This window comes from Leguminivora glycinivorella, chromosome 16 (genome assembly GCF_023078275.1).
Source record: "Leguminivora glycinivorella isolate SPB_JAAS2020 chromosome 16, LegGlyc_1.1, whole genome shotgun sequence".
Classification (NCBI taxonomy): domain Eukaryota; kingdom Metazoa; phylum Arthropoda; class Insecta; order Lepidoptera; family Tortricidae; genus Leguminivora; species Leguminivora glycinivorella.
Window position 1 is genome coordinate 10,368,460 of NC_062986.1, and position 17,475 is coordinate 10,385,934.

At 38.9% G+C, this 17,475-nt stretch overlaps 1 protein-coding gene across 1 annotated transcript in view; it reads right to left on the reverse strand.

Moving 5' to 3' along the window:
* Nucleotides 1-10,085, reverse strand: part of LOC125234517 (synaptic vesicle membrane protein VAT-1 homolog-like) — a 40,353-nt gene extending 30,268 nt beyond the window's left edge. Inside the window, 1 exon segment of the mRNA XM_048140784.1 lies at nt 9,719-10,085. Coding sequence (XP_047996741.1) covers nt 9,719-9,972 — 254 coding nt within the window. The 5' untranslated portion in view covers nt 9,973-10,085.
* Nucleotides 10,086-17,475: the final 7,390 nt, after the last annotated feature.

Consider the following 17,475-nt stretch of genomic DNA (forward strand, 5'->3'; position numbering starts at 1 on the left):
TTAAATTCAAAAGGTGCCGATAGGGGGTTACTAAAATTATGAGTGTGATCGGTCTCTATCTCTGCCTTAACATATATTTTTTGTTCTGCTTAAAAGAGGAACACAGACGTACGTATCTATAAGGATTCTTCTTTCCCAGAAAAGGCACATGTAACCTAATGTAATGAATAACCGAGAGTTGTAACAGACTAGGTACTAGGCAAAAACTAGTTACCATTTGTAGATCTATGATTCAAACGCTGCGAGATTCCTAAATAGTCGGACTGTATTTCATTACAACTTCATTTCATTAACGGATGCCATTGACAAGTCGTTTGATACGAATGGGTTCGGTAAAGTAGAATTCACGATAAAATCGCAAACATTTTCCGAAGAAATGGAAACGAATGGATGCCGATCGCCTCCTTCCATCAGCTAACGAAGTCCGACGGGCCACAACGACCGACATTTATTTAACACCCCTGCTGTTGACTAGTGAAGATTAATTGGCAACTATAAGTTCAAATAAATTCGATATGTTTGCTTACTTTGCCTTAAGCATGAAGACTTTCATCATATATGACCACACCATCATATGTTTTTAGGAAAAACAAAATGCAGATCCGAAACAAATAAGACAAATACGCATTGCGCTGTTTATATCGCTACGGAAGAAACAGAAGCATCCCTCTGGATATGAAACTTATGAATAAATTAGCCCCCTTCTGCGGCAGTAGAGTAAAAACAGCTTGTCTTTACAACCTTTTGACGGCTCATGGGTCAGGATAAAAACATCACGCTGCTTCAATCGATAAACAAAACAAATAGAGATAAAATATTATCAACCCTCAGAAAACAAAAAGAAAGCTCTTCAGATAAGAAATTGTCATGGAATGCGCATTTTAAGCTAGAGTCTTGGCTAATGTAGTTATAAATATGTAGCATTATTCATATTACTGTTGATAGGGTCATGTAATAGTAATTGTTTAAACATGTTCTATTTATGGTCACCTTGGTCAGTTCCAAAAATTCTAATAAGGTCTCTGTGAGTGGAGGCGAGATCCTGACGGAAATAAAATCTAATCATTCATTATACAATCGAATAAAAATAATCAAATCACAATAATTCTATGGCTGTAATCCTTAAAGCGGAGCGACAAGAAAGACGGTACATATAATACGATATGCTAATGTAGCACGCCCTTACTAACATCTGTATGAATGCGAGCGCAAAAAAATGACTCTCAGAATACTGGCATCGAACCCGATGCCGTCACTGAGTAATAAACGGAATATCATTACAGCAGCGTCCCAAATGTTGTAGCAAAAAATGAATGCTAGCGCTAGGGCGAGTTGAAGGGAGCCCTTACTATGTAACTAAATATAGATCTGCGAGTCGGCTCCGTACCGGAATTTATACTCTAAACACGTATTGCGTTCCCGAGGCCCAATCCTACACGACTAGCGGATTAATACTGGCAGAGCCACCTAGTTGCTCAATTAATTTAACTTTGCGCGTTCGCGGGACGGCGGTTGATGCCCGCAGGAATGTTTCTCACGACGCGTGGTCCTGCTTTCGCACAATGGGAATTCACTTAGCAAAACACTACCTACCGTTTTTTTAATTGCACAAAATGGCGCTGATGAACAGTCTTGAGGCATATTTTCTTAATTAAAACATTTTTAAGTAAGAAACTATTAAAAAAACGCATTGAACAGTGAACACATTCCTATATAATAACTCGGATCTTTATGAATGAAATCGTATTGTCTACCTTGTGTTGTATTAAATTTAGTAAACTGAAACTTTATTAAGATTGCTAGAACGGTCAAGCTGTACAGATTATAGAGAATAAGTAGGTAAATAGACGGTCATTATATTGATGATGGAGAATGGAGATACATCCGACTGATAAAACGAAGCTAGGGAAATGAGATTTTACTGCAGGCCTCCACTACAGGGTCTTTTATAATATCATATCAACCAATAATTTAAAAGAATAACTGGCATTAACGAATATTATATTCAATTATGAAGCCAATATTATCGACCATATACAACCTGGTTTATACCCATACTGAAAAATAATAAATTTGGAGCAGTAGGTATAGACGGTTCAACTTTTTTTCATAAGTAGGTACACATTGTTTAGGAGCTAAGCCAAATTTAATTTGAATAGGGTAGCAAAGCACTTCTGATTTGGCAGGATAATCTTACATTGTTTTATGATGCTAACGAAATAAAAAATACTAAAATAGAAACAAATATCTCGTTATTTAAACTCAAAGTATATTCAAGTTGAGAAATAAACGTGTTGTGTTACTCTTATTGAGTAGATAAGACGGAGCCAGCGTCACATTCAACAAGTAGTTGGTAATGTCAGCCGTTACTCACGCCGGTATAAGAATCGGTCCGATAATCGAAAGCCATCGCGTGGAGAAAGATTATGCTCGATTGTATCAGATATGAATTATTAACATAAGAATAGAAAGATGCCGCTAGTCGAGAGAAGAAAAAAAATATCAACACAATGTGCTTCTATTCATTTATCGGAGAGCTTGGTTAATGGGTGCTATAAAAAATAAGCATTGGCGTCGAAAGACGTAGGGCCCGCGGAGATTGGTCGGCGTGAGGAAGTGAGGTTCGAGGCGAGGGCAGGGGACGCGCCGTATTGATCCGGCGGCCCCCCGCGCCTCGCAGACTACAGGAGCTGAACCCCTCGCCCCCGAGTGCGACGAACACCCCCCATGCCGACCACCCTGCCACGACGCAACCACACCCCTTTTCCATGCAGTACCCACTCACGGGATTTTCCAATTCATTTTGCCCGGCAACCGCGAAAAACCACCTACAATAAAACACAATGAAGACTTGAAGGCCCATTCCCTTTAAACGATGCATAAAAGACGTTAAATTACATAAAAGCGCAACGAGATCGAGATTGATTTTAGATACACATCTAAATAAGGGCACACGCACGACACGACGTTTAAGGTTCCGAGAAATTCCGGTCGGATATTTTGGAGATTTGTTACCTGTCATGCGTGTTTTATTTGTCAAAAAAGATAAAAGAATCCGGCTTGTTTACTGCCATATAGAGCGGCGAGTTGATTCGATTATGGGCACAATAAGCGAAGGAGCATTTTCGTAAGTTCAATGACTTGGCAGACTCACAATGTGGTCGCGGGCGGCGGCAGGCCGCGACCCCGCTGCAGCATCTGCTGCGATGAAGGATTTTATAGACAGGCATATGTTCACTCAGATTCCCAATGCTTCCGCCTGGCTGAGAGCTACGGAAAATAGGAGCTTGGGGATAGCACATACGGAGGATATTCAAGATCATCAACATTGAGTTTTCTCCTTCTGTCTATTAGAAAAGATGCATTCGGGTAAAATGTCGTGTCTACCTACAAGAATTCTAAATACCGTATACTAATAAATACACTGTTTAAATTTGCACATGTTTAACTTTCCTATCCAGTGATGACAGTGAATTAATAAATAAATATTGGGGAACACTTACACAGGGGATTACATTAGCCATAGGTTTAAGTAACTTTAACGTTTGTCAAACTCAAACCTAACACTAAATTGACGATTGTTTGTCCCTATTCAACTTTTTGCATTTGTTTGTAAAAAACTTAACAGAATTGTGTAAGATGAGCTGCTACACTTTTTTGTATAAATGGGATAACTATCTACGTCGTTTATATCAAGTGTAGTTCATATTTTTAATTCCTTACGCTTCACGTTCTTAAAGGACCCTGTGCCGAAAAGCTACATAGGTATACCCTGTCTGAACTTAGGTGATCTACTTATAACCTCCCGCCAGTTGCCGCGACTATCGATTGCTGTTAGAGGTGAGGTGACTAATCGATCACTTTATCGCACATGCAATTAAATGTAAAGCGATAAGCCAACTACTTTGTTATTTTTATTAAAAAAAATCAATTCACTTTATAAACAAGTATGAATGTAGGTATAAATAAGCCGAATTTTACTTTTATTGTTTATTTTTACTATTTTTAACGTAAATTTCTATCTTATTACATAAGGATACTGTTATAGCATAGCAATATTTATTTTAATTGGCAGTTTAGTTATTTGTTTTCAAATAGTAGTGGTGGTGATGAGTCAATTACGATACTAACGTGTGTACCGTGGACTGAGTCATGTGCGTAAGGAGTACCATGTCAAACAAGTACAAGTACTATGCGAGAATAAAGACCATGACACATCGCCTATGTACCGCAAACATTTAGTTCATTCAATTGTTTTAACAGACAGATGCATTTCCTACAAATAGGACATCTCAAAATAAAAATAAAACGTTCACGCCGTTTTTAACGAGTTTGACTGTAAACATAAGCTGCCCATCAAACTGAACATGATTGATTGAAAGATGGATAGGCGGTTGCATCTTGACACAACGGGATAACGTGTTATTATAAAATAAAAATGATTACACAGCTGACCCTCTTTTTTGTCTTTCAATAAATCAAAACTAATGCTACATAGTCCTGCTAATAAGTTTAAAGATTTTCAAGTTTACGCAACGAGAAACGCCTGCAAAGTGTAGGTAGAGTTATAGAAGCAATTGTAGATGTGCAATCTTGGGAGCGAGTCCACCTACACAGTGGTTGCAGTACTTGCAGTCAGGTAGAATGGCGAGTTATTCCAATCGAGTTAGTTCAAGAACATAGCTTTCTAGTGACTCATAGGAAGAGAGCTATCTCGGCCAGACGCTCTCAATAAGGAAGAGGGTAATAAACAAATTCATCTCTCCCATCTTATGTGGCTTCAAAGCCCATTAAAATGCACAATACTGCACTTTATACCATAGAGCGTCGCATCACGAGGGGCAAAACGCTATTTTTAGTCCTTAAATTGATACGCCAACAAAGGAAAGGATGTAAGCAATTAACGAGCACTTTCGCCACAAAAAAGAAGACCAATTACGTCATGAGATAGAATCTCTAATTTTGTTTGATAAAAGATTTTAAACGTAATTCAATGTTACAGTAGGTATATTAATTCAAATTGACGGGTATATTACTGTTATAGCAATGATTCGTAAAGTCCTCATCAGACGACCGTTAAAGAGGGTTTCCATATCGTTCCGTGTTCTAAGAAATGTATAAATGATGTAGAACACATGCCCGCTACACAACAAAAAATCTACGATCGCATTTCCCATCCCTCACTACTTATCTCCACATATAATTAAGCACTCTCGGAATCAAAAAGAAAGCCACTCACGAAAGGCGTGAGTACGTCGATTGTTCTTGGAAGACGTCTCACACTGACACCGACTTGACCTAATTGAAAATAATGGTATGTTATTCATTGGTCAGAACCCTTTGAGAAGACTTACTACAACATTAGTTGATCGGCGCGCAGACAACGCTGCACCGACGCACCATGTATCGTCGGAGAGATTTTATTTTATAACGGTCACAACTCATTAATTTAATAGCACCGTCAAACAAGACACCCTTGTTCTGCAGCCTGGGCTGATTGATCGAAAAGGAAACAAATACTTGAGGGGGCTATTTGAATTTTTACGACTATGTTTTTATCACAAATTGTTAAGTACAAGTTAGGTAGCCGTTAAAACAATCCATGTGCACATGAATCATCTCAAGCAGCCGCCCGCTGCGATTTCTTCCACAATTGTAACGAGAAGCTTAATTAAGTGAGACATAATCCAGATCCCTCTCAGTCCAGGATTTATTTTTCTTAGCCAAAACAAAGCTGGAACTGAAATGTGCAACAGACATCGTGTTGACAAGCGAATGCTATTTAGATGGAAATGAATCACATCGATCTCACAATACGATTGTAAAAAAGTTATTGCAAGGAAAGTTGTATTACCCACTTACGGCCTAGTCTCGTCGTTGTCGTAAAGTCATGGCCACCATAGCGCGCGCGCCGCGTGACTGGAGGCTAGACAGGTATTCTTTAAAACATTCGGCGGCGTTACATTACATTATAATGACTATTTAATTGTGGGTCAACAAACTTCGAGATAATAATCTAGTTAAGCTGTTTGGTGGGTATTTGTAGAGCACTTCGTTAACCTTGACTTGAGCGCGTTCAAGTTTTTATTTTATTTATTAGAGTTCTGGTTCATCAACTTTCAAAATACGAGTATGTAACGGCAAACACAATATGCGACGGAGTATATTGATCTAAAAGTTTCTCATAGTATTATTATAAAATTTAAATATATGTAGGTACTGAAATTCCTACATTATCACTACGTTCTTATATTTACAATGAACTGAAATAAATGCTTCTATAACCTAACCACACAATTAAAAAAAAAACCCCGACATAGTTGACAGATTTTCATGAAACATGGCTAAGAACACTCCCGACTAATTCAGCTTTTAAACAAAAAAAACTACATCTAAATCGGTTCATCCGTTCGGGAGCTATGATGCCACAGACAGACACACACACACAGACAGACAGACAACCAGGCAGACAGACAGACAGACACGTCAAACTTATAACACCTCGTCGTTTTTGCGTCGGGGGTTAAAACTGTTAATACGAGTAGATTGAATATTCTCTAGTCGGCTTCAGTGCCGGTACGCTGCACCGTGTGGGCGGAACTCACACGTTTTTGCGTTGCAGTCTAGACCAGAACTGGTATCTTAGTTAGGGTACCGGTCGCATCGGCGGTACCAGCGAGGCAGCCGCGGCCGGGTCGTTCATAACTCGCGGCAGCTGGCGGTTGTCGCGGTCATTTTCCATAGTAAGCGAGCGATAAGCGGCTAAAATTAGCGCGGCGGGAGGATGCACCTCCTTGCAGCTAGCTTACACATCGACTAAAGGAGTGAAAGGCAATAAGAATGCATGTAGCCCATCTGTGCATTGTGTTATAGCATGACCCACTGTTGCCTTATACTGCAAATACGATATATGCTTTTTTATGAAGCAAAAATAAAAAAAAAAATGTCTTATGAAGTTGTGTGATGGACAAGTCGTGGTGATGGACCACAAAAATTCAAAAGCAAAATAACTCAAAATCAAAATCGGTTCTCCAGCTTGCCACAGACAGACACACACACAGACAGACAAACAGACAGACAGACAGACGGACAGATAGACAGACAGACAGACACGTCAAAAAAACCCCCTCCTTTCAAGAGCGTGTCGGGCCACGCTCGTGTACGGTTCCGTAGATTTTCGTATTTTTCTCAAAAACTACTAAACCTTATCAAGTTCAAAACAATTTTTCTAGTAAAGTTTTGTAAAGTTCTAGTTTTTTTTGTGAGTGCATATTTTTTAAACATATGGTTCATTATATGCCAGGTCGAAACTTTTTTTCCTTTAGGAGCGATCATCTTACTGAAAATATCGTAATACATCGAAAACGATTTTAGTAAACTCGTATCATTTTTAAATACCTATCCAACAATATATCACACGTTCGGGTTTTAATTTATCGCCACTCGTTTGTCCCCACTTACTTTTTACGCACTTGTATCGTAACAAAACATCTTTTCCACTTTTTATTTTACCACTTTATTTGCGGTATTGATATACATATTGGTACCAAATTTCAGCTTTCTAGTGCTAACGGTCACTGAGATTATCCGCGGACGGACGGACGGACAGACAGACAGACATGGCGAAACTATAAGGGTTCCTAGTTGACTACGGAACCCTAAAAAATGCACACCTTACTAAAATTATTGTAAATAAATACGATTAAAAAACTGACAAATGGAGAACATTTATCAAAAAAAAACTAGAAAAGGGAAGGGTGTTTTTAGTTTGACCCAATTTTTTTTACAATTTTGGTTGTGTACCTACCCCTAAACTAAGTTTAAGAGGACGAAACGGGATTGGTTTTGTTTTTGAAATGCAGAAGGTGAATGCGTAAGGAAATATATATAGATGATGATCGGACCAATTGAAAATAAAGGGGAGGTCTTTGCCCAGCAGGGGACACTGATTAGGCGTATTAATCAATATTAAGTAACTTTACTGCGGCGCGAGCTTTTTATGCCGGGCCGCGCCTGTCCGCACGCACGGGTACCTAATATTTACATTTTTACTGTTTGCTAGTAGGTATCAAATCACAGAACATTTTATTATATAAGTACTCAATTTCAGGGTACAAATTTCTGATTCAGATTATCTATTTAACTTTTGATAAGATGTTATCAACAGAGGGTTAGCACATGCTTGCCGCGAGAGTATGTCGCCGCGAGATAGAAGACGTGTGAGCTATCTCGCGGCGACATACCCTCGCGGCCATCATGTGCTAGGCCTACAGAATCTTATAGGAGTTTTGGTGCCAACTATTATTATGGTGTCGGTGTAACTGGTGTAAACTGGTGTAAGTCATGGTGCCATGTTTATGTTGATATTGTAGGTATCTAAGTGTAGGTATATGTTGCAGTTTAACCAAGCAAGATTAATAGAATACAAGTAGCTGCAGTTATCGTCACAAGCAAGTCGCTCTGGGAAGTATAACACAAAAGCGAAACACATCATTCATCGTCAAGTAAGAAAATTGCTGAAACAAACACCAGTTAACTTTAACAAGAAAAGTGGCCGATAACTCATGACCGTGTCGTCTCGCAAGTAGCTTCGAGCTTGAGGCGAGTCGTCTGCATTATCTCAAGCACTGGAGCGATAAAAACGAACAAAGAACAATGTCAGTGGGCGCTCAACTCACTTTCGCATGAACTCGCTACGGTGTGGCTTCGTATGACAAAATATCATTAAAATTGTAGCCTTCCACGGCCGAGACAACACGCTCCGCTGCACCGATGCATGCGTGAACGCTCGTCGGATTGAACACGATTTACTTACCATAACTATTCACTGAATAAACAATGAGCTATCTAGCGAAATCGATAGAGATCACGACACCTAGGTGAGCAAATGAACAGGAATCTCGGATTTATCGGCTCATCATTATTCCATGTCTTATCAGAAATGGTAATGGATTTTGACGAGCTTCGAAAAGTGGTCTGCCTAATAATAGTGTTTGCGAATAATTATGTCGGGTTTAATGTGTAGTTCCGTCGCGTCGTGAGTCGTTGGAGTGTGAATCCGCTGAAGGGCGCGTCACACAGGTCGGCCGCGAATTGGAGAGTGCGTGCAGAATTTTCAATTGGATGCATCTCGGTGGCGGCAGATGTGAATCAGCAATGTTAATGAGGCAGGCGAGACACGGCGCATGCGGGGCCCGGCGCGCACCACGCTCGGATTCGCAGCATATTGCTACCTGAACGAAACCTCCACCCCCCAGTGCCAAACCACTGAAAATCAGAGCTACTTGCTTTGATGTTGCGGATAGGTTGTTAGTTGATCTGCATCGGGTGTATCTTCAGTAATCAGTTACTGAAGATACGTGATCGAATGTTCTTCGTGTATTTTCAAACTTACGAAGAACTTATTTTTAAATTTTAGAATAGGATTAATTCCCAGGTACCTACATCAAAACATTCCCCCTTCTAAAAATCTCAACGTATCTACCTAACGCAACTTAGAGGGATGAAGACGTCCGTTAACAATAACAAAAAAAACGGAATACCCTCTTCGTCATTTCTAAAACGTTTCGTGTCTACAACTTTAAAACACATTTAACGTCTTATAAAAACACGTTGCGTTTAAAACGCACAGGAAACCTGTTCGGATTCAACGTTTCGGATATTTTAGCAAAAAGTTTTGAGCGGTAAGGAAACTGATACATTTTGAAAAGGGACTCACCAGGCTTTGACGCGAATGAGGACCTCGCCCTCGCCGACCGTGGGCTCGGGCTTCTTCAGGATCTTGACGGTCTTCAGGCCTCCGAAGCCCGTGAGGACGACGGCGCGCATCTCCTTGGGCGGCGGGGTCTCCTCCTCCTTTTTCTCGGCTTCCTTCTTCTCCGGGGTCTCCTCCGGAGGAGTCTCAGTCGTTCCATTCTCGGTCGGGGTCTTTTCGGGCGCCGCGGCCGCCGGGGTGTCCGTGCTTTCCGTCATTGTGAACTAGTGTGGGGTGCGTGGAGCGATACGGGGAACGGACGCGGTGCGAATGAGCCCGGGTATAGGAAGCCGGCCGGCGAGACGACGCGTCGCGAACGAATGAGGGGAGGGAGCCTCGCCGACGCGCGCACCTCGGGCGTGCGGCGCGGGGCGAGGGTGCCGGCGGTGCGGGGGAGGGCGCGGCGAACAGGTGGCCGGTGGAAGCGCGAGAGCCGCCCGGCCGGTTTGTGGCCGCGGCCTGCGCGGGCTGCGAGCTGCCAGCACCCCCGCCGCCGCCGAACATGTGGGTAGCCCCACATAGCCAATCTTGCAAAAATCTCGCCCCTGATAAAACTCAACAATACGTTACGGCATCGGCATAATTTATATGTAAGGATGTCAACAATAATATTACAAGAACATGCTGAAACCACTGAAACGCAAAAAATTGGTAATATTTAATTTCTAAAGCTTTCAATTGAAATATGGTATTCAAAATGTACTTAAATAGGTACAGCAGGTATACATATAACAGCCATATACAGGTACAATAGATATATCCACTTTATTGCACCATAGGAACACACACATTACAATAAATTTTATTACAGAGGTAAACAACAGGCGGCCTAATAATATTTATTTAATCATAATCATAATCATAATATTTATTAATAATACAAATTACAAGTCACATAATTTTATACAGCAGGTACATAAAGATTAAGATCCTTCTACGACATATGGTAATTCTGAATATTGAAATTAACTTACCTCGTATTTATTTGTCTGTTTTACGTGTTTCAGGCATATTTAACTTACTTCAAAATAAGTAACTAGGTCACAAACAGATTAAAATGCGAGAAAAAAGAAAACCACTTGTAAGTTATATTTACCAACTATGTTATGTTAGGCGAACTATGTTACATTATGTCGGCATTGTCAGCCTATCGCATCCCCAAAAATATGAATAAAATAAAATAAAATACCTAAGTAGTATGTTAAAAAATTCTGGATTGATATAACTTAATTATATAACTTATAATGCCGTCTCATCTCCACGGCACATCTTTTAAGGTCGGCGCAGCGGCTGAAGCGGCCGAAAAATTAAAGAAAACGAAATACAAGGGTCTTGGCGCCGAATACAATTTCGTACCTTTTGGCGTTGAGATATATTATGTAACCTAATTGTAAGGAAACGTAAATAAGGCATATATTGCAATGGGTAAACCCGTCTGACACTTATGATACCACAAGCCGAGAGACTTTAGTACCAAGCATGTTGTTACAAGAGGGGTGTTCCCCTCTTTTTTCATTGGGGGTTAACCCTTAAATGCATATTGTTGCCATTTGGCTACAATGCATGTATTTTTTAATAAACTAGCCAAAATATAAGCTGGACTTTTTTATTTATTTTTCTTAGATCTGTAGGATCATCATCCAGTTTTTTCACACTTTTCCGCCATTTTTTCTTAAATGGTTGGAAATAATGTTTTTATTTAAGAAAAAATGGCGGAAAAGTGTGAAAAAACTGGATGATGGTGATTTTTAGTACATGATTCAGGCAGATTTTTTCAGAGTTAGTAACTATTTTATGTTTAATCATTTTATCATAGGGGTTTCTCAAATAGTGTACCTTTTTAATAGTAGTAAAAGTTTTCTTATAAATTTTACTAGTAATTATATATTTATATAAGTAAGATTTAGCCTATTTTACTTCTAACACTGATTTAGTATTAAAATCGATGTTAAATATTTTTTTATTATTTTTCCTAGAGTCAGAAAACCATTGTCTATCACATTATTAATTTCTAGTTAAAAGAAAAAAATCATGCATTTAAGGGTTAAAATTAGGAAGTGTAAAATATGATGAACAACATCTTTCCTCAGAACAAATATTCATTCAAGATAATGCATGTACCAAATGTTCGATATATGTTGCGAATCCCACAAAAAGCACCCTTCTTCATATTATATGTATACTCTGTATAGCACCGGCTCAAGGCCCTGCTGTATTCCAAACGCTTATCAAGCCGATCGACTTCAGTCTTCAATCCAGTATAACTAAAACTAGGATGCGTAACAACTGTTCGTAACCAGAGATCGTACTTTAATGGAACTCCGTTCGGCGGTACACATTGAAAATGACAGACAAGGTTCCCTATTTCCACCTGAACGTGACCTGAACTCTAATAACCTATTTTTTTCAATTCGAACGCTGGAAGAACTACCCTCATATTCAGTGCGTGTCCCAGAATATAGACCCAGCAGTGCGTGAAATAAGTGTTTTATTATTGTGTTGGAACGTTGCGTTGTCGGCTTTCGTTCCATATTGGGAATGAAGGTGAAGAGAAAAATAGCTTCATTTTTGGGTAGGTTTGAGAAAACCGTTTCTATTTATAGCATGTCAACTGTGTCATAGGGGGTACCGAATTACCGATGTTATTTTTATTATGTGACAGCCTAAAATGAACTGAAACTACATACATTAATATTTTGGTCTCAGGATAAATTTTCTTTTTCAAATACCCAGACGCTGAGTGGAAAGTCGCTTTTCTGATCGCACGGTGGAAATCGGGTTATTTAACAGTAGCAATGGAAAATATTTAGGGTTAGCTAACTTTATGCACTCATTGGTAATCGAAGGACTCAAATTTCAAATGAGCAATAAATCTCTAATTAGGACTATGAAATCACGTCTTTATTTTCAGATTTATTTTCCAACACAGGAAGGCCAGCCGCCTACAAAATGTTTAGTATTATGCTATGTCTATTTCCACGCATTGTTATTGAGTGATACCCTATTAATATATATCATCATATACCTATGTGTGTGCTGCAAGTTGCACTTGATAACATTATAGCATTGTTTGTTGGAATGAGGTTGCGAATATCAGCGTGACCTTACGAAATAAAAACAAGCTTGTTTATGAGTTTATTGTTGGACCGTTTCAATTAAAGGGTAATGAGAAACAGGCAATGATGAGCGGGTTGATTATAATTCTGGAAGTTTTTGGCAGCATTTTGGAATATTTATTTCAGATTCAGTAGACACAAATAAAGTATCACCTGTCCGTCTTTTAAGATCAAGTTGAATAGGTACATTCACTAAGACGTATAGGGCGTACTTAATCTTACAAAAGGGGACAAACTATAGCAAAGTATTTTTTGAGATAATTACAGATAAGTATGTATGTAAGACTTGATACAACGATACAAGGTGACTTTTAATTTTATAATAAGGTAACCGAATTTCAAAATGTGACGAAAAAGGATTTAAAATTCGTGTGTAGGTACTTAGGTAGGTATTGTCCCAGATTTGTAAAAACCTCTTTTTGACACATGACAGCGTCCACAATACGTAAACTCGCGCAACCTAATGAAATTTTAAATAAAATCCTGTAATATTATTAAAAAAAATCAAGTACTTAAAAACAATATTTCGCTTACTTTAAACGTAATCTAGCACATGTTACATTTTTGCGGATCTTCGTTAGTGAGTATTTTACGATATTAATTTATCACGCAGGATTTACTTATTATGTCATTTATCATTCATTTTTATTTTTAAACTAGTGCTGTGGCAGTCTGTCATTTCGATTCAAATGACATTTCAGTAAGTTGATAGAAATCGTATATTTGTATAAGCGCCTCCTTGTACATAGGGCCTAATCGATTCAACCAATTCGAAATTAATCGTTAGATTTGGCAAACGATACGTCTTAGCCACATCGCAACATACTTCAAAACAAATGTGTCAAAAATGTGAACTTACAAATCCGGGACAATAGCACAATTAATACGCCACTGTTTTTAACACAACTCCAAACGTTAAAATTGAACGCGGTTACCGAAAATATTTTTACATTTACCTTTTTTGGAATACATATATGTATACTACTATATAGTAGTAATAGTAACTACACTGCAGAAGACAACTGGAGGGACGTCGCTAAGGATCGAGATAATTGGCGTACCTACACTCGTGTCGGAGGCCAAGACTCATTTTGGGTCGCTGCGCCAATAAGGTAACTACACTACCTAGGACACCTAGGTACTTAGGTACCTACCATGTACCTACGTATTTTTATGTGTCACGATAATTATTGAATTTACTCGACAAAGTTGTTCGTTAACATTGTTCTAGGATATACATAAGTAGGTACCTAAGAGACAAACATATTACGAGAGTATTTTCTTTTCGCTCACAAAAAATGTCTGGCTAAAAATCTAACTTGAGTTTTGCAACGAGAATGGCGGCCATTACTTTACGTAAACTAATTATCTAGGTCGATTACGCAGGAATTATACGATGAAATCTTGTGCGCTGAAAAATTTCTCGTGCAGTATGTTAGGTTTTTATTCAAAAGTACTGATGGGCTTTCGAAATACTTAAGTATTACTTATTTTAAAGCTCATAAATAGTATGTATTGCTTGTAAATAGGTTTCGTAATTTTGTGTTCGGTGTTTGTAATTATATTAACTTAACTATATATATTTTTATCATATAAATGACAATAAAAACACCGTTAAATGTTATCGTTTTAGTATTACAACATACCTATAATATGCAATTTACAATAACACCGTCTGATTGTAAGAAAACAAAATGTCGGCTCGACTAAGAAGTTAAATATACCTAAAAATACGACGTAATGGTATTTAAGTCAATTTTACGTAATATACACTTAATTCTACGACCTAATGGTGTCGAGTAACCATACAAGGTCAAAACGACCGCCATCATGACTATGCTTCGACCTCGTATCGCAAGACAGTATTTTGTTTGACAGCGCGGACGTAGGTTGCGTGCTAACGATTAGACGTGCCAAAGATAAATATTACGCATAGTGGTTTCCCAATAGGTAAGTTATATGTGACAATTGATTTTGAAACGTTTTCGGGTGTTTTTAGGGATCAACATAATACCTGATTTGATGAATGTTTGCTTAGTTTAAAACATATCAACGTGCTTCACGCGTGTATGTAATAAAATTACATAAATATTTATTTTTAATTGACTCCAATTTTGGTTTTAGGTTTTTATTATTGCAATATGTCATATAAGATAGTGGCCACCCCGTCCCGACGGGGACTGGAAATAACGCTTTGCCCTTCAGCGTGGGAGGAGAACGGCGTTCTGTCGTGGCCTCCTACGATGGTGAGCCGGCTACAGAAAGATGCGGAAAGTTATCCGGAACCACACTGGACGAAGTACAAGTGTGTTCCAAAGTGTTTTCCACTACCATAATATATTGCCGCAAACATAGGCTTTATGTTTGGCATGTCATAAATTGCCATAGCAATAGGCCATACTTCTGAAGAGGTACTGTTAAATAGCGACATGCCGTCTACGTTGAACATTAGTTCAATACTGGATATTGCATTTAAATCCATATCCGATAAAGATTTCTTTAAGCAATTGCTTACGCCTTGGTACTGTAAGAGAGTCGGCCTATCAGTGGAGAGCATCCAAACATTTAAACAACGCTTTGAATCAATATTTTTTTATATTTTAGGAGCTAAATACAACCGTTCACTCTCAATCGCTGCTTCTATATGAATGCCCCATTGAAGTGTCTGTTTTCCTTGACGTTCTTATACTGTTCCAATTTTAAATCAGGGACTGCCAGTCAGCGACCATGACTGCTGTAAAAGGTTTCATTCTGAATGCGAAACCTCTTACATATCCCTCCCCCTTATGTTAGAAGCAGCCATTGTTCACAATACTACACCCTATCCTATCCTATTCTACCCTAACTACCGGTTGGCCCTACCTAAGCCAGGCCCCCCTACACACAAAACAAACAAAAAAAAAATCTCCTAACACCCAATAGTGACAGCCTCATTCAAGGTAGCCAACATCTAACGCTCTTTGCGTGGTTGCCTAGTCCACGGTTGAGACCGCCATAATTTGGATAGTTGGACTATAGCCAAGGTCCTCGCAAATTAGTCAGATATGGACTATGGTTAGGAAAACCAATGGCAAAAACCTAACCCCTGCCCATCGACTAAACCCTTTTATTTTGAACTTTCTGACAGCTAATTGTCTGTGGCCATGACTAGATGACATTGACATGACAGCTGTTAGCAAATTCACCTAACTTCAAGTAAAAAAACAAGGCAAAACGTTTATTTCACATGAAAAAAACATAATAAATTTTGAAGATGCCGATTCTTGTTGGCGGTGGCGTTGAAGTGGGGGCTTCTCATGGCCGCCAATCTTCCCGCCGCGCCGGTTGCGAAGTGAAGTGGAGCCCGAACGGCTCATGAAGATTGCTACAGCTGTAGTGTGCTGCACGTTGGTGATGACGACGAAGTGGGGGTTGCATATGACCGCCAGCCATCCCGCCACACCGTGAGCAGCTGGATCATCTGGTCATCTAGTCGGCCTTGTCTTGATACATGTAAAAGAAATGTGTATGAACGTTGTTCTTTGTAGTCAGGAAATTATAAGGGTGTTGTGACATTTCTATAACTTTAAACGATTGTATCTATTTATTAAATATTTACAGTTTGGGGTGTGTTTTATTCCACAGTTTACATATTTTCATATAACTTAACCTTATTGGTAGCTATAGGAAAACATTATGGAATAAATAAGCCTATCAAATAGTTTTTATTCTAATATAAACATTGCATAAATAATATGTATAGTATTCTACATGTTATATATTGCGCCAAAATAATTAGTTCTATGTGGTTATTTACAAATAATTATCCTTTTTAATATTAGGGATAGGCAAATGACATTTTCTGTCACAAGTCGTTTTTCCTTTGAAATAATGTACATTTTAGTTCACAAATCACAATTATTCCCTAAGTTCTACAATATAATGTATAATTAAAAGATTGAAACTAAATTTACATTGCCTATCTAATGTAACCTACATATCTAGGAAGATTTACTGCATATGTGTATGATTAAGTATATAGGTATGATGGAGCTGATGTTCACGCAATTTGCGTTGACGCCCATGGTCACCGAAGAGGAGTCGTAGAGTGTCTTGAACAACACAATCTTGAGCGCCCGTTGCTCCGTTGAATGTCTCGCATTCCATTTTTACGTCAATTCTGCACAGCTATATTGTAACTACGGAATGGGTGATAATGAGTATTAGATAATAAGAAGTATATCACCCGGAATAGCTCTTCGTATTGGCTACGATGGTCACTTTGTTTTCTTTCTTCTTGAAGCGCGTTTGGCTTATCGCTTGGCATGCGCTTCCTCGCGCTGTGAGGTCGGGGTTCGTTGTCTGAAAACTCTGAAACCGAAACTAGGGGAAACTTTCAAACGTTAGTGCCTCCACCATGTAAGAGAGTCGGCCTATCAGTGGAGAGCATCCAAACATTTAAACAACGCTTTGAATCAATATTTTTTTATATTTTAGGAGCTAAATACAACCGTTCACTCTCAATCGCTGCTTCTATATGAATGCCCCATTGAAGTGTCTGTTTTCCTTGACGTTCTTATACTGTTCCAATTTTAAATCAGGGACTGCCAGTCAGCGACCATGACT